Here is a 19,262-nt window from a genome sequence, read left to right as displayed (position 1 = left end):
ATGAAGGATTTAAAGGAGAACGGCTCTCTTTCTCGGAATAGTCCAGTGTCTTTTTTGTATCTGCTTCATGATAATAACGCTCGCATTACGTTCGGTGGTCGCCTTTATTATGATTTTAAAGACGAATTGATTTTTCTACTGAAGGAAAATCGGTTTTTATCGATGCTTAAAGTTATTTTCTTAAGGTTAACGTATCCAATCCACTGATGATCCGATTTTCTACTGAAGGAAAATTTAATAGAACTTATATTCAAGGAAGAATATGAGCGGGTACAACATGGCGGCCTTCAACCGATACGTTCATCTTGTTTTGACAATGACACTGTATTGTCATTGTAATAACGACAGGTAGATCGGTTTTTATCGATGCTTAAAGTTATTTTCTTACAAACAACTGATATCTTCCATTGTTCCAAACAACTGATGATCCGATTACCTAGGAAGTTTGTTCTTGTTACTCGCATCATTGTTATGTGGTTGTTGATTAAACTGATCCGTTTACTGTTTACTGTTGACATAGTAGATGACCTAGGAAGATGACAGATAATGCTTACGAAGCAATATTTATTAGTCTAGAAATCAACATTCATATAGATTTAGCCGGGGCCTTGAGCGGAAAATTCATATGCCTGTTCTGTGACAATATATTTCAAAGTGATGTTTGTTTTTAAATATATAAGGTGATAATGATCATGAAATGATAATGGTTAATATTGTGTCGAACTTTTTACAGTAATATGATCAAATTTCGATAAATTATAAAGTGAAGATAAATGAGATAACCTATGTTTTGCTTCTAGTGAGGAAATTTATTGGTTCTTTATTCCAACTTCCTCCCTCATTTTGGAGGTCTTCAGAGGGAGGCTCAATTAAAATTCGTGAAATATAATTTGTGTAGAATTGCTAGAAAATCCTATCAACTGGACAAAGAAACTGTTGGTTAAATTATAGTCTTAACTGTTGGTTTTTCTTTGACTCATTCGCTCATTCTATAACATGTTCCGCTGTCCTATATATTTTTCCTATAAGTTATTATTATTGTACTTTTCGTTATACTTGATCCGTTTTTCCAATTATTTTAATTAATAAAAGAATAACTACGACACTATTCGGGGTTAGATGCAAGTATAAAGGATCCTGAAGCGATTCCTTAGTATTATATATTGGGAAGCTTTCTGTAGACAAAAATGAAGATGATCTTACATATAATCATATATTGGTTATATACATATATCTTCATATTTGTAAAATAAATCTACCGGTAGAGGGTTTTACGGATAAATCGGGTATTTTCGAGTTAAAGACAATACTCAAAAAGAGTTTTATTTAAATAAAAATCAAAATGGTTAAACCTAAGCGCATGAAATTTCAAGTATATTGTGTTGAGTTTATTAAACCGCTTTTCCGGGAAGAAAATATTTAAAAATGTATTTTTTTTTTTTTGTCTTCAGTCATTTGACTGGATTGATGCAGCTCTCCAAGATTCCCTATCTAGTGCTAGTCGTTTCATTTCAGTATACCCTCTACATCCTACATCCCTAACAATTTGTTTTACATACTCCAAGCGTGGCCTACCTACACAATTTTTCCCTTCTACCTGTCCTTCCAATATTAAAGCGACTATTCCAGGATGCTTAGTATGTGGCCTATAAGTCTGTCTCTTCTTTTAACTATATTTTTCCAAATGCTTCTTTCTTCATCTATTTGCCGCAATACCTCTTGATTTGTCACTTTATCCACCCATCTGATTTTTAACATTCTCCTATAGCACCGCATTTCAAAAGCTTCTAATCTTTTCTTCTCAGATACTCCGATTGTCCAAGTTTCACTTCCATATAAAGCGACACTCCAAACATACACTTTCAAAAATCTTTTCCTGAGATCTAAATTAATTTTTGATGTAAACAAATTATATTTCTTACTGAAGGCTCGTTTAGCTTGTGCTATTCGGCATTTTATATCGCTCCTGCTTCGTCCATCTTTAGTAATTTAGTTCCCAAATAACAAAATTCTTCTACCTCCATAATCTTTTCTCCTCCTATTTTCACATTCAGCGGTCCATCTTTGTTATTTCTACTACATTTCATTACTTTTGTTTTGTTCTTGTTTATTTTCATGCGATAGTTCTTGCGTAGGACTTCATCTATGCCGTTCATTGTTTCTTCTAAATCCTTTTTACTCTCGGCTAGAATTACTATATCATCAGCAAATCGTAGCATCTTTATCTTTTCACCTTGTACTGTTACTCCGAATCTAAATTGTTCTTTAACATCATTAACTGCTAGTTCCATGTAAAGATTAAAAAGTAACGGAGATAGGGAACATCCTTGTCGGACTCCCTTTCTTATTAGGGCTTCTTTCTTATGTTCTTCAATTGTTATTGTTGCTGTTTGGTTCCTGTACATGTTAGCAATTGTTCTTCTATCTCTGTATTTGAACCCTAATTTTTTTAAAATGCTGAACATTTTATTCCAATCTATGTTATCGAAAGCCTTTTCTAGGTCTATAAACGCCAAGGATGTTGGTTTGTTTTTCTTTAATCTTTCTTCTACTATTAATCTGAGGCCTAAAATTGCTTCCCTTGTCCCTATACTTTTCCTGAAACCAAATTGGTCTTCTAACACTTCTTCCACTCTCCTCTCAATTCTTCTGTATAAAATTCTAGTTAAGATTTTTGATGCATGACTAGTTAAACTAATTGTTCTATATCCTTCACATTTTTCTGCCCCTGCTTTCTTTGGTATCATAACTATAACACTTTTTTTGAAGTCTGACGGAAATTCCCCTTTTTCATAAATATTACACACCAGTTTGTATAATCTATCAATCGCTTCCTCACCTGCACTGCGCAGTAATTCTACAGGTATTCCGTCTATTCCAGGAGCCTTTCTGCCATTTAAATCTTTTAATGCTCTCTTAAATTCAGATCTCAGTATTGTTTCTCCCATTTCATCCTCCTCAACTTCCTCTTCTTCCTCTATAACACCATGTATATATTTTTATAATTTTTTTAAAATGTATATATTTTTTAATTTTAAGCGCCATAACTTTAACAGTTTGTAAGTTAATCGTACAAGAGTCGCACACCATAATAATATAGCTTTCTTTAAGATTAACAAACATTGTTCCAGGTTTACTAGCAAAAGCGACGAATGAATTCATTCAAATATATAATTACATTTCACAATTCTACAGCAATCGAAATGCAGTTAATATTTAGCACTACAAGCCTTAATTCGGTTCACCAATAATGTCAAAGGAAGGCACACTAACTTTTACTTCAACTGAATTTATTTGCTCCACATTCATAAGAATGAACGGGGTAGATAATGTAAGGGAAGAAAAATATTTTTCAATGATTCAACAATACAAGTTCGACGTCCATGCGGATTACAAATGGGAAAAAAGTCAAAATTTTCCGTAAAGTGATTGTTGAAACAATTACTAAATTTTCTTTCCTGTGTATCACAATTGAATAATATAATATAATAAAAAATTTGGGTTTTTTTTAAATAATAAGAAAAAATTATTCTTTTTAAAATTGTACAATATAGCAACATTTAAACGAAATACGTTGTTTTCATCAAACGTCTATTTTTATCTTCTTTAATGCAGGCAAAGTAAGTACCTTTTTAATTATGCAAAATACACGTCAGTATATATGTTCTGACGTCACACAGAAACTATTCAAAATGGATATAGGGATGTTTAATAGGTACATATCTTTTACGTAAGAAACGTACTTTATTTTCACAAAAATCAGTATAAAAGGAGGTGCTGCAATGATTACTTTACGATTTGCATCTGTTCCGGCTAACTACTGAAGTGTATTAGAGTTCACGTAATTATTATTTTTATTATGTTACTGCTAATATTCAACATATTTAATTTATAAAATTTATTAACATTATCGCAATAATAAAATATGTTTTTATTTCATAATAATTTAATATTTAAGTTAACATGATTTACTATTATTTAATTTATATCTTATTATTTTTTAATGTTTTATTTACATTGTAACGAATAAATAAACTTATATATATATATATATATATATATATACATACATACAAAGTTTCTATATTAAAGAAAACAATTAAGCGGAATATACACAAGAGAGTAAAAATTAAAATGGCTGACACGTCAATATTTTAATCTTAAATTTTTTATTATTCCTTAGTTTTATCAAACGATATTTTATTTCCTAAATTGCGAAGTATTTCTTTGAAAGCAAAATGACTTCTTATATTACTTCTTTATACGAAGTAAAAGAAGTATTGCGATCGGAAAAATTTAGGTTTTCAGAATTCAACGGTAATATGCGTTTTGACCATCCCTATATCCATTTTGAATAGTTTCGGTATGACGTCAGAACGTATGTACTGACGTATATCTCGCATGACTGGGTGTATCTCGCATAATTAAAAAACAATTAGCCGTAGAATGTTGAAATTTTGTATTCAGGGCTGCTGTAATATCTAATTGTGCACCTTCCTGTGACGAATTGGAAAGGATTTTTTTGTTTATAGAATATATATATTTATATGTTATTCGTTAGAAAATTCCTTCAAAATATAAAAATTCTAGCATAATAAAATAAATGCCGTGATGAATTGGAAAGGATTTATATATATATATAAGTTATGTCTATTAATAAAAATGAATATTATTAAAAACTTACTTTTAATTTATTATACTTCTAAATTTTACTAAAATAGATATATATGGTTATATATTAATAATAATTAATATTGGATATGTCTTCCAAAAAACTTTATATACAACGGATCGTGTACTACAAAGAGACGAACAATAATTGTGCAAAGGACTGAAATTACACTAAGACAATTATTAGAATTAATGTATTTCAAGGAACAATACACCTAATACCCCAAATAAAATATTCGGCGGCTGCTGATTTGCAGTCACAGGTATTTCTTAATTGAGTATTTTACAATACGATTACTAAAAGTAAATACAATTATAAATGCCGTATAGATATTTCATTAGCAACAGCATATTGTTTTTTTAACGGGTCACAAATTATTAAAATCCATTTTATCTAAATCAAATTTTTTTTTGAAGTTTGTAAACAATTCTGACTGTTGATCCTTGTCAAAAATTAACTCATTAATATCTAAAAATTTGGGATACCCGAAACTTTAGGACATATTAGGATTTTAGGGTTATCCCTACAATTAATCTATACTATTATTTAAGACAAATGTTTTTTTTTGTTCCGGAAAAAAAAAATTACATGGTCAATAGCAACCTAATTTTTACCCCTGTTTGTCATTATTGATAAGGTTTTTAGATATATTTCATCTTAAAAATTTGGAAAAAAGTATATATATAACTTCAATGAATTGAATTAATAAATTGTGAACTGTAAATGTGTATCCTTGTGTGAGCTGGGTTTGAACAGAATGACTGATTATGAGTATCTAAAACCCAATTTCTAGATTATTTGAAATTCCAAGTTCGAAAGGTTAAAATAATTTTTTTTTGAAATTCCGATTTAAAAGGATTAAAAATAGATTTTTGAATTTTTCCGAAAACCTGATATTTTTTAATTTCAATGGTTGCACTCACCATTGAAATTTCGTCGCGAAACTGCCACAAAGAGTAGTAATATATTGTCCTTGAAACGTTTTCGCTATTTTTTTCTTCTAATTTACAATTTTTCTTTTTTCTTTTTGAGGCAAAATTTTCAAAAGATATTATACTACTGGTATTCACTTAATCAAATTTTGATTAACTTCTAAAAGTACATAATTTCAAATATTATCAGTATTACTAGATTGAATAAATTTTTGATAATTTATTTCTTGATGCGATATTAATTTAGTATAGATAATATCAATATATTTACTACTTAGACCAATAATTTTTGACTTTTGTAATTCTAATATTTGCTGTAACATGTTCGTCGTTCACTTTTGATATAATATTAATATATTCTGCATCTCTTTTTCCCGGAACAGAAAATAAGTTATAAAAAAGTATTGTCTATTTGTTCTACGACTGGCGATTTAAGTAAATAAATTATGTCCTTAAAACTATTTTTAATAAATTCTAAAATTCACCAATTTTCACCAATTTTTTCTTTGTTCCAGTGAAAATCCACTTACATATTATTTGGAATCTTTATCTATTTCACTGATTAACTCCTAATCGATACAATACTAGGTTTCAGCGTTACTAGTCTACAAAATGTTATCGATTTCTCAATATCTTAAACGACGTTTAAAATATTATTACACAAATTATTTCACCGATTAATAAAATCTATTAAATTTCCTAATTCGGTAAAAAAATTCTTCAAATATTTATTCGTTTCTGGCTGACCAAACAATGCTTCTATATTGCTAGAATTGAATATATAAATGAACACAATTGAAAGTTTGATAAAACAATAACAAAATGAATATTACGGACTTCACAAAATTTAACCACCTTTTCACTTTCCCATTCCCACTTTTCAATTTCCCAATTTTCAGTTTTACCATATTCCTTTCCCACGTTTCCCCCCATTTCTCCTTCTATTATTTCTCTTTACCATTTCCTTTTCCCACCTTTCCGCTTTTCTTTTTTCTCTTTCATCTTTCCATTTCGTTTTCCTTGTTTTCCCATTTTTCCTTCTTCTCTTTTTACCTTCTTAATCTTCTTAATACCTTCTTAAGCATCTGTTTACCTGTCTCGGATGAATTACCTTCACTATATAAATAGTAGGCATATAAAAACACGTGCGTATTCAAATACAACGTTGTTTAAAAATTTCTATACAGTTGGTGAAGAACCTTTAGAGATTTAAGTTTTTGAACAAACGAACGTTTATATTTTTATTTATGTATTTCTTTAAAACTACCTTCCAGCAGTTAATAAATAGCAGTTAATTAAAATTAACTGCTTTATTGAATTAATTAATAATATCTATATTAACAAAGTATTTGTTATTTATTTGACTTAAAATATCATGCTGTTTATAATTATTTATTACGATTAATAATTTATGCGGTTGTTTAGCAGCAGTTTATACTTTCAACCGAATCTCTTTATTTTTTCTCGAAGTAACGGTAAATCTGTATCGTAGTTTAATTTATGCTACAGTTATATAAATTAAAAGATTATAAAAACAAAAAAAATATATAAAACGTCTGTTATTTTTTTTTTAGATTTTTCAATGAAGAGAAAATGTTTCACATTAAATTGGTGTCAATAATATTACTTTGTGTCGTTTACTATAATGAAGGTAAATATTTCTTATTTATATTACAAAAATTTTAAAAGTAGTAAAGAGAACGTTTAACCCCGTAACACAAAATCTGAACGGAACAATTATTACTTTCCTGCTATCATAGATCTAGAAGAGCGATCTCAGTACGATTTTGATCGCGAACCCCAAAGACGCAAATAATTATTCATTTTACCCCATAAAATATAATATAAATATATATATATAATCCAGCTATTTATTTATTTGAAACAATATAGCTTCATTCAAATTACATTTATAATTTATTTTTTGCACTGGAATTTAACGAGAACATTTGATTGTATTTGTTTAGCAACATCAAAAAATCTGGTTTGATGTCCTCTGTTACTGCAAATTAATGATGTGGTTTTAAATCTAATTCAATTCTGTATTTTGTTTTAATTGCTGTTATTACAGAAAAGACTATTTATACACGTATGTAGGATCAAAAAAAAAGGTTACATTCTTCGCAACGCTTACTAGTTAACTTACTTCGTACCTAATTCAAGTACCACATGAATCACACCCGGTTGATTATACTGTTAGTCTCTACTACTGTCAGTTGTTTAATCTGTTTATTAAGGGGAGCATCTTTTTGTAGATGAAACTTCGTTTAATTTGAGTAGTTAATAGTTGGAACGATGCCTAATGGTGATCCAAAAATCCTCACACCTTCTATTTACGATCAGTACAACCACAGAAAATTGGTGAGTGATATGCAATTTCCAGGCGAAGATTAATCGGCCCATATTCCTTAAAAATACTCTTACAGCAGTCCTCTACCAAAAAATTGTTAACCAACTTACTAACAATTTATAATTAAATGAGAAATTTGTTGATTCAAGAGGAGGGGGTTACATGGAAGACGGAAAGAGCAACGATGGACGTTCTGAGAAAGAGAAATATCGACATATGGAGAGCTACGTCATCCGATCATTCTCCTGCAGATATTTTTTGTGGGATATCTGAATGTTTGTGTATTGAAACATAATCCACACCCCATTGAAGAACTGAACCCAGCATGACAAAAGAATTCCGAGAAATTAGAAGAAATACACTTGGAACGGTTACACGAAATATGAAATATGTTAAAGAGCTTGTAATGCTGAAAATGGTGGTTATTTCAATGCTTGTTATAAAATCATTTGACCTCAAAATTGTCTTTTACAAATAGATGTAGTATTTAATAATAACTGCATTAAATACACATTAAACATTGTTTTTCTTTAAATTGGTTTCTTTTTTTGGGTTGCGTTTCAAATGAAATTGGAATTACTGCGTCCACTGATATTGAACATTTTTATATTTTCAAGCCGAGAAGGACCTAAGGAGAAATTTTCATAAAGAATACCAAATTTTTTTGTGACTTATCTGATAGTTGTGTTATCAAATATAATCAACACAAAATTAAAGAACTGAAAGCCAATATATATCAAGAATTACGAGAAAACGGAAGGTGTACGGTTCAAAAGTTGACTTTCCTGTCTTCTTTATATATATTTAAAGGCATGCATTGGTGAAGATCGTGGACACTTTCAAAAATTGTTATAAAAATACTTGATGTAAATATTGTTTTGCACAAATAGTGGTAATATTTATAATAAATTGCACTAAATATAGCACATCAGTTTTGTTTAAATGGGTTGTTTTTGTTGGGTTGCGTTTTACATGAAAATGGAATTACTACAACAAGTAATAATGAAAATTGAGACATTTTAAAGATCTATTCAAGAAGTACAAATGGGTAGAATTTTCGGTAATGATAACGATAGAATTTCTGTTCCATGTACTCCAAAATTTCTGGGTGTTTTATACCATGGTAAATGCTCTCAGATGAAAAAATTGACGTAATAATCTTATAAAAAATTCAAACCGTACTGTTTTCCCTTGAATCATCATAATACAAAACTATGCCTTAATATTTTTTTTTTAAGTATGAATTATGCTTACGTGAATTCCGTCCAAAGTGTGTATCACCTCATTCAAGCCGTCAAAGAGACAGAAAGATATTTCAAAACGGGAAACAGGCTGCCAGAATATTTTTACTTTTATAATAAAAAAAAAAATATTATTTTTACTTTGTCAACTATATAATTATAAATTGTTCTTTGTATATAAAGTAAACTAGTCCAATCCAATCTGGATTTCTGCTGCCTTGATTATTCATGACTTCCTTGTAATAAAAAAAAGTTTTAGCGCTAAAACAGAGTGGAAGGATCTATGACGGTTTTACTTATTTTCTTTGTGTTTTCAGAGTAACCGAATTATGATATATGTACACGGCCATTACGGCCGTATACATAAATCGTATACATAATGGGTTTAGTTTTGGCTGAGATTGAGGAAGAGACTTTATATTTTTGAATTTTATCAAAGGGAAAATGATTTCCTCAGTTAATTTGATTTCTCTTAGTTTTAAAATATATTTTCTCATTTTCACCTTACTCTTATTCCCAAAAAATTAATTTTTTTTGTTTCTTTATTCAAACTCATTTCCTTGTAATTAGATTACTTCATTACATTAAAATTAACCATTGGTTTTGCATTTAGGATATGTCATTTAATAGTGAGAAATAATAAGCTATGGAACGTTGAATGATTACGTTTTAATTACGATGCATTGATTTTATTTAATTTCGGTTGTAATTTGTCAATCCGGACATAAACATCATATGTTCCGAATCTCATATTTTTATTTTAATAAAATAATATTTTACACGATTCTTTTTTGCACGCTTACATACTGTATTGATTCATTTAATTTTCCACGTAAATTATAATCGGTAGAGGGCGAAATTGTAATTAGACGGTCAGTTACACATTTTTCTCGGCAAACACGGGTTGATGGTAGTTACAACCGAAGAATCTAATAGTTTTTCTCAGCGAAATGAATTTATTGATGTATTTTGTTTGCTTTCAGCTACAGTCCTATCTGCTATCGATAAAGCCCAGTGGAAGTTATATTTTTTAAATGTAAAACAACATATAACTGACTTATTAAACAGGTCGCATTTATATCATACACAGATAAGCTGTTATCTTTGTATAGATGCTGAAATAAACAAAAAATTAGAATTAATTAATATTTTATCAAATGATCAGAGAGAAAAAGTTAAGAAATTTAAATCTGACATGACATTTTTTAAGGAGAGATTCGAATATTGGCGCAATTTATGTGATAAAGGCATGCCGACTAATACCAGAAAGACATTTTATGAGATTTATACTACAACACATTACAAAGCATCACTTCAACCAAATAAACCTTTGAATGTTGAAGAATGCATGAGTTTATTTACTAGAGCAGAATGTAAGTATTCTTTTTGTATAACGGGGATTATTTATTAAGCATATTTTTATATTACTATTATCCTATCGACCAAAACTTTCTTCTTAATTTACCTACAGAACCCATTAATTAATATATATGGTATGGAAAATTTGATTAATTTTGGTGTTTATGCATAAAAACGGATGAATTTGATTAATCATAATCAAATTTTGGAGAATTTAATAAACATACCGGTCACTTTACATACTCTGAAGACTCTGTTGAGAAGTGAACGTGATAGGTTGTGTTAAATAGTGCTCCTGCGTTAATGTGTGTTAGTGTTCTGCTTCGTTTCCCGCCACCTGTGTCCTTCACCATGTGACTTTATCAACATCCCTTTAGGACATCTAACCACGCCCTCAACCACATAACAAAGCTATTCCCAACGACCGCGTAAGTTTTAAACAATGGTTTAATAACTTTCTACTTTTATTTGTATCTATAAGTTAATACTTGTAATACTTGTTTGTTATTTATAAATTAATATTTTATTGGTGAATATAATTGAACTTTTACAAGTAATTTTACTGCTAGATTAACCTTTTTACTTTTATTTTAAATTTTATACGACAGATCTTTCATCGAAGTCAAAAATAGTTAATTAACTTAATATTAATTTAAATTTTAGCAGTACTCTTCAGACGATTCTTTCTTAATTGAAAGCTATCTAATCCGAACTTGTCCTTCTCTCTCTCGTTCTCCCGCCCGGAGTTTTCTGATGGAGGAGAGGATTACGGTGTGAAAACAAGAACACTTTTAAGCGTAGGTCGGTAACCACGGGTGATCAACCCTCTGAGGAGCCGAACACTACGAGGGCCAGCTCTGAAACGACAGTTGCCACATGGAGGTTAGCGATGGAAGTTCCTCGCAACCGCCGGTACTAGGCGGGAGAAAATGCCACCTATAATTTTAGACTGCTGCAAGGAGTGGGCAACGCTGCCGAGAGCAATCTCCGCCATAAGAGGGCGCCTAGTAGCCAAAAGTACCGGGCTCTCTGTAAGGCTGCAGCTAAGCAGCGAAGGCGACATCAGAGAAGTACAGCGTTTTCTGCATTCTAAGGGAGTCGCCTTTCACTCCTTTCAGCTCCCAAAAGATAGGTAGCTCAAAGTGGTTATCCGGGGCATCCATTATGGGGCCACCCCGGAAGAGGTAAAAGAGGAGCTGACCTCGTTCAGTTACGAGGCAGTTTCAATTAAAAACCTGATGAAGAGGGACGGAAGGGAGACCACCACGTGCCTCGTCGCCTTAAAATGAACGAAGCCACCAGAGGCATTTATCACTTGAAAAACTTATTCTATCGTAGAATTAAGATGACCGCATTTGTGTCTCGCGGGGGTCCGCCCCAAATGCCACAGATGCCATAAGTTCGGCCACTCGTTGAACTATTGCCGCAGAACACAGCTCTGCGTGAAATGTGGGCGAGACCACGACACGACGACGTGTTTGAAGCCGCGCGAAGAGCATGCCTCGTATGCAAACTGTAAAAGGCCGCACCCGGCAAAATACAGCGGCTATCCTTATTATAAGGAGCAGCTGAACGAGCAAAAGGGCGAAGGGCCACGATGACGGTGGATAAAGGACAATCACCTACCCCGAATAATATTCACGTCAATTTTCTACGATGGATATATTCCGAATTGCTGGAAAACTGGAAAGGTAGTATGCGTACCCAAACCTGGGAAAAGTCTGCTCTTTTCCCAGAGTTGCAGGCCGATTCCCTTATTACTTATTTTGTTGTCAAAGCCTATTCGAAAGAATTTTTCTGGAGAGACATAGGCGACATTTTGGAAAACGAGTACGGCCTGAGCAATTTTGGTTGAGGGAGGGCCACTCGTGACCCTCCAACTGGTTAAAATAATCGACAATCTTGTCGGAGGCCTAAATAGAAAAGCGGTAACTGCAACCGTATTTCTAGATGTGGCTACAGCCTTGATAAAGTTTGGCATAGCGGCTTGCTATATAAAATCCCACATACAACGATTCCCTGCCGCTATGAAAGATTGATACTGTCTTATTTAATAGACCGACAATTTGTTGTACTCGTAGGGGGGACAGTCTTCTCCACCAGAGACGTAGTCGCTGTAGTCCCCCAAGGAGCAGTGCTTTCGCCGTTCTTGTACACGGCCTACGTTAACGTTATGCCGTTGTCGGAAAGAATCAATACAGCTCTACACGCAGACAACACGGCATATTATCTGAATCCGGAAGTGTAGTTAACGCGATCGAGAGACTCCAACGGCAACTGGATCTATTAGGTACGTGGGCTCGATATGTGGAGAATCAAGGTCAACGGTAAAAAATCGGTGGCAGTGATGTTCACGTACAAGACATGTGCTACAGCCAGGCAGCTGGAAAACTCAGGAGAGAAAATCCTCTTTGGGAAAACAGTTAAGTACCTGGGAACAGTCCTGGACAAACGGCTTACCTTAGGAGGACATGTTAAATATGTGACCCAAAGGGCAAAGGCCGTATGGGTCTAATTATACCCAGTAATGAACAGTGCCAGCCCATATCCACTGGCCACAAATTGCTCATTTTTCGGCTATACGTCCTGCCAATTCTAACATATGCTTACCCGGCATAGCAATCTTTGTTGAACTGCACGCTTCAAAAGAAATTAGCACCCACACCGTCCCACGAAGAGACCATAATTTCATTTAGTCAGCATATGCGACTCCATACGCAGAACGGGGCGCATTTCTCCCTCCAAAACACTAGAGCTCTGGTAGGCGTACTCCTGCTAGCCCATAGGTCCTGGTACCGAAAGTACTCCAGCAGATGAACTGAAGGGGAATTACTCCGAAAGAACACCATGCCTTCTTAAAATTTCGTATATTTAAACTGAATCAACGAGCATACGAAGAAAGAATTTTAGTTCCGTGTACAAAATTCTGAATTTCCAACTAAATTATTCCATAAATGCACCTCAGATTTATTATTTCTGATAAATGATTTAAAAACTTCCTGTTTACTGTTTGTTTTTCTTTAGCACATTTTTGAATCTTCAACATTTCATATTTTTAATGCTTACTTGGGGTTTTATCTCGGGTTTTAATTTGAGGACATTATGCAAATTACTGAGCAGATTCTTTTCCTTCTTATAGTGGATGTTTTGTATTGTAATGGCGTCGCCTTTTTTAATTCTTCGAAATTAAAAATGATCAGATTTTCGTTTTTATGCTCGTGTGAGAGGAAATCTGTTCAGATAACATAATCGTTATGCAATTTACTGGTTTACAGGAGAAGAGAACGTAGTGCAGAATGCTAGACATGGAAGGTAAAACTCTTTTCCAAAGTATATATAAAACCAGGACATACTTTTAAAACAATAATGAAGAATGTACTGTAAAAATAGCTGACTATATATGAATAATGGAAAGCAGTTTCTAGAAAAGAAAATTTTCTGCCGGTATCGATCGATGAATTCTTTGTTAGGTTCCTCTACAATGGCCTCTTTAAACATGTGAATCTGTAAAAGTAAGAAATTCACAAATGAATCTAATTTATCATCCTCCGAATGAAGTCAAATATGTTACTTGCTGCGATCGGTAGGATGTACCACTGTGTGTTCACAAACGGCCCTTTTTAGGAAACAAGTTTTTTGTCCTCTAGCAGGGCATATCTAAGTTGGCTGCGGCGTCGTTGAATCTATCTCCTACATGTCGTCAAAGTTTACTTTTTCATTTATTATTATTTATTCAAAATACGGCTCGCGAAAAGACTACAAAAACGATCAGATGACTGAAAGTCTGATCGTTTAATTAGAAAATATTTTCAGTATGAAATGAAATGAAAATACTCTTAAAAAAGTGATTGATAATAACTATTTCAGGTTATATTGAAAACGAAAATGGAATTTCCTTTAGTTTTTCCCTCATCGTCTCTTTGTTCTAAGTTATTTACCACTGAAATGACTGAGGATTATAAGTCTCGTTTAAAATTTTAGATGTACTTTATATAAATACATATTTTTTATTTTGCAGTAAAATATATTGAATTTGATAAAATAAGACAACGTTATGAAGATGATTATCTGAGTCACATGATTTTTCAAAAACAAGTTGATGCAAATATTTCGAATAAAAATTGTATGAATTGTATTAAAGATTTTGTAAATTATGAACTACAAAGTTGGAATGAAATTGAACCAACAGTACGTTATTTTATATTTTCCGGTAAAAAGATAACAGGTGAACTCCGGGACACCATAAGAGATATATTTATAAACTATAACAGGTATATTGATGCAGTGCAGTCATGGATCACTACATGTTCGAGTACTTCAACATACGATGTTACGAAAAATTTTAAATCAGGACCTAAATTTCAAGAAATAAACCCATTAATATCAAACGGAAAAAGTGAAAGAATGGAGGAATGTATATATCATTATATTAATGAAAGTAAGTAAAATTAAACGTAACGTTAAGATTATATTTCAAAGAATAGAGTTCATTTGGTTCGCAGATGTTGACTGATATTGACAGGCGACTGAAAAGTCCTGTCTACCCAGTTCATTCTTCCGTTAACTATACCATAAGCGCTGTACTTTAGACGGTGCAGGCAGTAATACAGCGCGTTTGTATTTCTGTTTACTCATTCTTAGCTTTACCGTGTAACAACAAAGCGATACGCACAATTTATTTAGCTACATGAACTTCAGTTTAATGTTTTAGATTACAGCCATAAGAGAAGGCTCAAACTGAATTTATATTCTTATAATATTTTCCAGTTACACCAGTAAATTACTAAAATTGATAAATTGTGATAAATTTCATGATTCGGATTAATTAAACCATACTGATTAACAAAATCATATCAAAGGTTACGGACTCGTGTCGTACAAAATTACAAATTATTAAATTCATTTAATAAAAATTAAAATTAAAATTCTATAATACATTATCGGATACATTGAAGGGTGAATTAATACTGTGAATATTTGACGTGAAAAACAGGATTTGAATAAGTTTCATTAGCGATAAATTAATAATGTCCGCCCAGAATATTCATAGAATATTATTCTAACCTATACTAGAAAGATGCTACTAGTAAAATATTAAATAAAAAAGAATCCTCGGCTGCGTTTTCAGTGCTGTGATTAATTATTGGTCATCCTGACCCCGGTAAGGCAACATATCCGCCTTCTGAAAATCCCCGTCATCACTTTACCCAATCAGTTACTAGCTGTAACAGACTTTATGAAAGATGGACTTTTCGACTGCCAAACCTCATTAGCTACCAGAGTCATCAATCTGGCATCTGTCACGATGCCAAAGATGCAGGTGTCTGGACAGGTATTTCCATCAGTTTGTTCTTTCCCCTTTACTGCCGCCTTTGTTTTAGGCTTCTTGGAATTTCGAACATCTACTTTAATTTGTGGCACTCCCAACTGACTCGCTGATCCTTTCGCGGAATCGCGATACCCGTGTCTATCTATAAAATCAAATTACTCGAAAATAGTTAATTTCCTTAACAACATTTTAAACTAAACTGCAATATCAAATATTTATTTAATTGAGTCTACTGAAAATATACAAATTCTATTTTCTTATCCATTAACAAAAGTGTTTTTCGTAAACACGTAAGTTTTATCCTGCGGATTTACAAATTCATTCGTACTATGTCAAAAACAATCTAGTGATTCCATCGACACACCGCAGCTCTATCACACAGTTCTTAATACAATCTACTTCTATTCTGAAAACTAATAGATAAACTAGTCGGGTCTAGATGCCAAAACGCCTATCTTGGGGAAGCAAGCGCCCAACCAGACCCCTACCCAAACGGGTAGTCGGTTAGATTAAAACCATTACAGTCATTAAAACTTGTACTACCGCCAAACTAACACAATTTTTCATTTCTATCAAACAACGGCTAGTCGGTAACAGGAAAACAATGATGTAAAATGATGGATTTTGTTTTTTAACGCTTATAAGTAAAATATTTAATATTTTAGTTTTAATAATATTTTTTTAACTAAAGATAAGAAAAAAAATGCCTTCACAAAAGAAAAGTATTCTTCCTTATAGTTTTTTTTTATTCGTCTTAGCATTGATTAAATGTTTTACTTCTCTTTAATAAACAGTTACGTTAATTTTACCAAATTTCATCATGTTGGTGTGAACAAGTGTTATCGGAAATTGATAATCTCCAGATAATCTTCTATCGTCGAGATATGAAAATAAAATTAGTATCTCCCTATTTAGCATAATTAGAGTCTTTCAATTTTATTAATATTTTTTTTTATAAATAATATTTTTCTCTACTTTTCAGAGAGATACAGAAATTTATTAGCTTCTACAGGGAAAAAGGTAAACTCTCAAAATGAAGTTGAAACTAAGGTAACTGAGCTCATACGCCAAATTACTTATTAATAAGTAACTCTACGTGGAAACTCGATTATATGAAAAATTCGAATTAAATATTTTATTAGTAATTCGAATTTCTTGTTAAATAAATAATATGAAATCGATAATAAATAAAAAGTAAAAAAAAAATAAAACGAAATTTTCTAATTTAATGTATTTTTCACCTTTCCTGATTTATCATAAAATAGCTTTCAATCTGTTTTGTTTGCATTTTCTACTGCTCTTAAAAAAATGAAGGTTTTTCGGATTTGTTTTTTTAATTTTTTAGAAATATATGATATTTAGAAATGTAAGTTTTTAAAATTTAGAAATTTTATAATTTCGTTGATTATCCTAAATATACGACCGATCAAAGAGTTGGTTAAGATTTAATTTCAACAATCGATAAGATTTTAAAACCGGGTGAAAGAAAAATAATCGCAACCGGCATTGCTATTTCACTGCATAAAAAATATAAAGCGCAAATAATACCTAGATTGGTTATGGCGATAAGCTATAGCTTTACAGATGTCAATTCACCAGGTACAGTCGATGCTGATTACCGTGGCGAAATTAAAGTCTGTCTTATTAATTTGGGCTATAAGGATTTTACAGTGCAGTGGGGAATGAGAATCGCGCAAATGATAATATCTAAATAAAAACGCCTATCGTTGACGGAAAAGTGAAACACTAGATGAAACTGAACGTAATAACAATGGTTTTGGTTCGACTGATTTTATATTTAGAGGGAGTGAGCGAGGCTTAGGTCACCTGATCAAAATACTGGTCTCTGATTGGCTAATGTGCGTCAAGCGGTCATCTGCATCTGTTGTCCCTGGATTTGATTCTTGTTCTGTCCGGTTGTTAGGGTGTTTGTGTCCGCATACTGACGAAAGTGGTTTTTGCCTACTTTTTTAACTGTTTGTTGGAACGTGTTAATCTCAAAATTCTCTTCAAAGTTGGTGACAAGAACCTCGTTCTGATTTTTTACATGCCATTGACGCTCTTGCCAGTAGTTGGTAATGTTTTAGATAAGGTACTGTACTTCTGTTTGAATGAGCGTTTAAAAAAAAAAAAACATTTGCTGATTGACTATCAGTATGGATTTGGTTCAGCCATTGGGCAGAGAGGGTGCTATTATATGTGCAAGGTATTTTTTGGATATATCAGGGTCTTTAAAAATTTTTCGATGCCAACTCCTTTATTTCAATTATAGAGGCCAGGTTGCATGCGGATTATGATCGAGGTACTCTAAAGTAATTTCAGACACAAAGTCGTTCTTCTTTGGAGTGACGCAGGAATAGAAAACACACGGTCTAAACATTGTCTGCAGTGCAGTGTATTATCAATCCTCCTCTGGATATTCCAATTCAAATTGCTGATGCGGTTGCAATTGCTCAGTCGTTGTAAAATCACTGCTTATGGATTTTATGGTCGAATGAAACTCAAGGAAACAGATCAAGTTATGAAATGCTAACCATTTTTCGGGTGCGGAAACTATTTAATTTGTGGATTCCACACGTAATAACCGCCAGCAATAAAAAGAAAAGTTCCTGCGCGATAATAAGTCTTTCCATTAATATGTCCTTTCTGACATATCGGGGTTTTATTCTGATGAGAATCTTTGATTCGAGTAGTACTCTCAGTATAATGCAAAGAAGACGTTTAATGCGTTCTTTGGTGTATGGGTTATCCATATGGTAGCAGGAGGGAATTTTAGAACCATGCACTGATTTATGAAGGGATTTTCTATGCCATTATTCATTTTAAACATTACAGTAATACTTTTTTATGAAACCAGTGTCTTCTTTTTATTCATTCGTCACCTGTGATTAATGAATTGTTTCACGAGACGCTGTTCAGGTTATCTCTTGTCCGATAGCTGTCGATATCTTTACCACTAACCCAATTTGCGTTATATTGCCAGAAACACAATTGAAATAATTTTAATTACATTTATGTAATAGGTATGTAAATTAGCTTCATTTACGTAAGATTATCACTGTTCCGTTTCTAGTTGAGGGGACTTATGATACTCTTTGGTGTCTACTAGCACTGGCACGAGAATCAGGCTCATACATTCACTCAAGTAAGAATGCCGCCGGGTGCAGTCATGCACATTTAGTCTAAGGTGACTTACTGGTCTAATGTGACAATTCTAGAGTCGGATTTCACTTAGAGCGGTCATGATTTGTTTAATGTAACATTTCGTTCTAGTGCAGAATAGTTTTATTTTGTAGCCTGAAGTCTAACGTGGCTTACAGTATTTATTGATAATATTACTTTTGATGATTACACTATTGATGATAATAATACAATTGTA

At 32.3% G+C, this 19,262-nt stretch overlaps 1 protein-coding gene across 2 annotated transcripts; it reads left to right on the top strand.

Moving 5' to 3' along the window:
* The first annotated feature begins 3,728 nt into the window (after window positions 1–3,728).
* LOC142333965 (uncharacterized) lies at window positions 3,729–17,099 on the top strand. Of its 2 annotated transcripts, none has more exons than XM_075381617.1 (5): window positions 3,729–3,841; window positions 7,179–7,255; window positions 10,179–10,568; window positions 14,573–14,992; window positions 16,866–17,099. In XM_075381617.1, the coding sequence occupies exons 2-5, from the start codon at window positions 7,198–7,200 to the stop codon at window positions 16,964–16,966; spliced, it is 969 nt and encodes a 322-aa protein (XP_075237732.1). In that variant the 5' UTR covers window positions 3,729–3,841; window positions 7,179–7,197; the 3' UTR covers window positions 16,967–17,099. The 2 variants fall into 2 exon arrangements, with proteins under 2 accessions (XP_075237732.1, XP_075237733.1); XM_075381618.1 differs by having other exon boundaries at window positions 3,823–3,841; window positions 10,406–10,568.
* The last annotated feature ends 2,163 nt before the right edge of the window (window positions 17,100–19,262 follow it).

Source organism: Lycorma delicatula, chromosome 13, assembly GCF_047948215.1.
Source record: "Lycorma delicatula isolate Av1 chromosome 13, ASM4794821v1, whole genome shotgun sequence".
Classification (NCBI taxonomy): Eukaryota; Metazoa; Arthropoda; class Insecta; order Hemiptera; family Fulgoridae; genus Lycorma; species Lycorma delicatula.
Note: the sequence above shows the minus strand (reverse complement) of the source record. Positions and strands in the feature narration are given on the sequence as shown.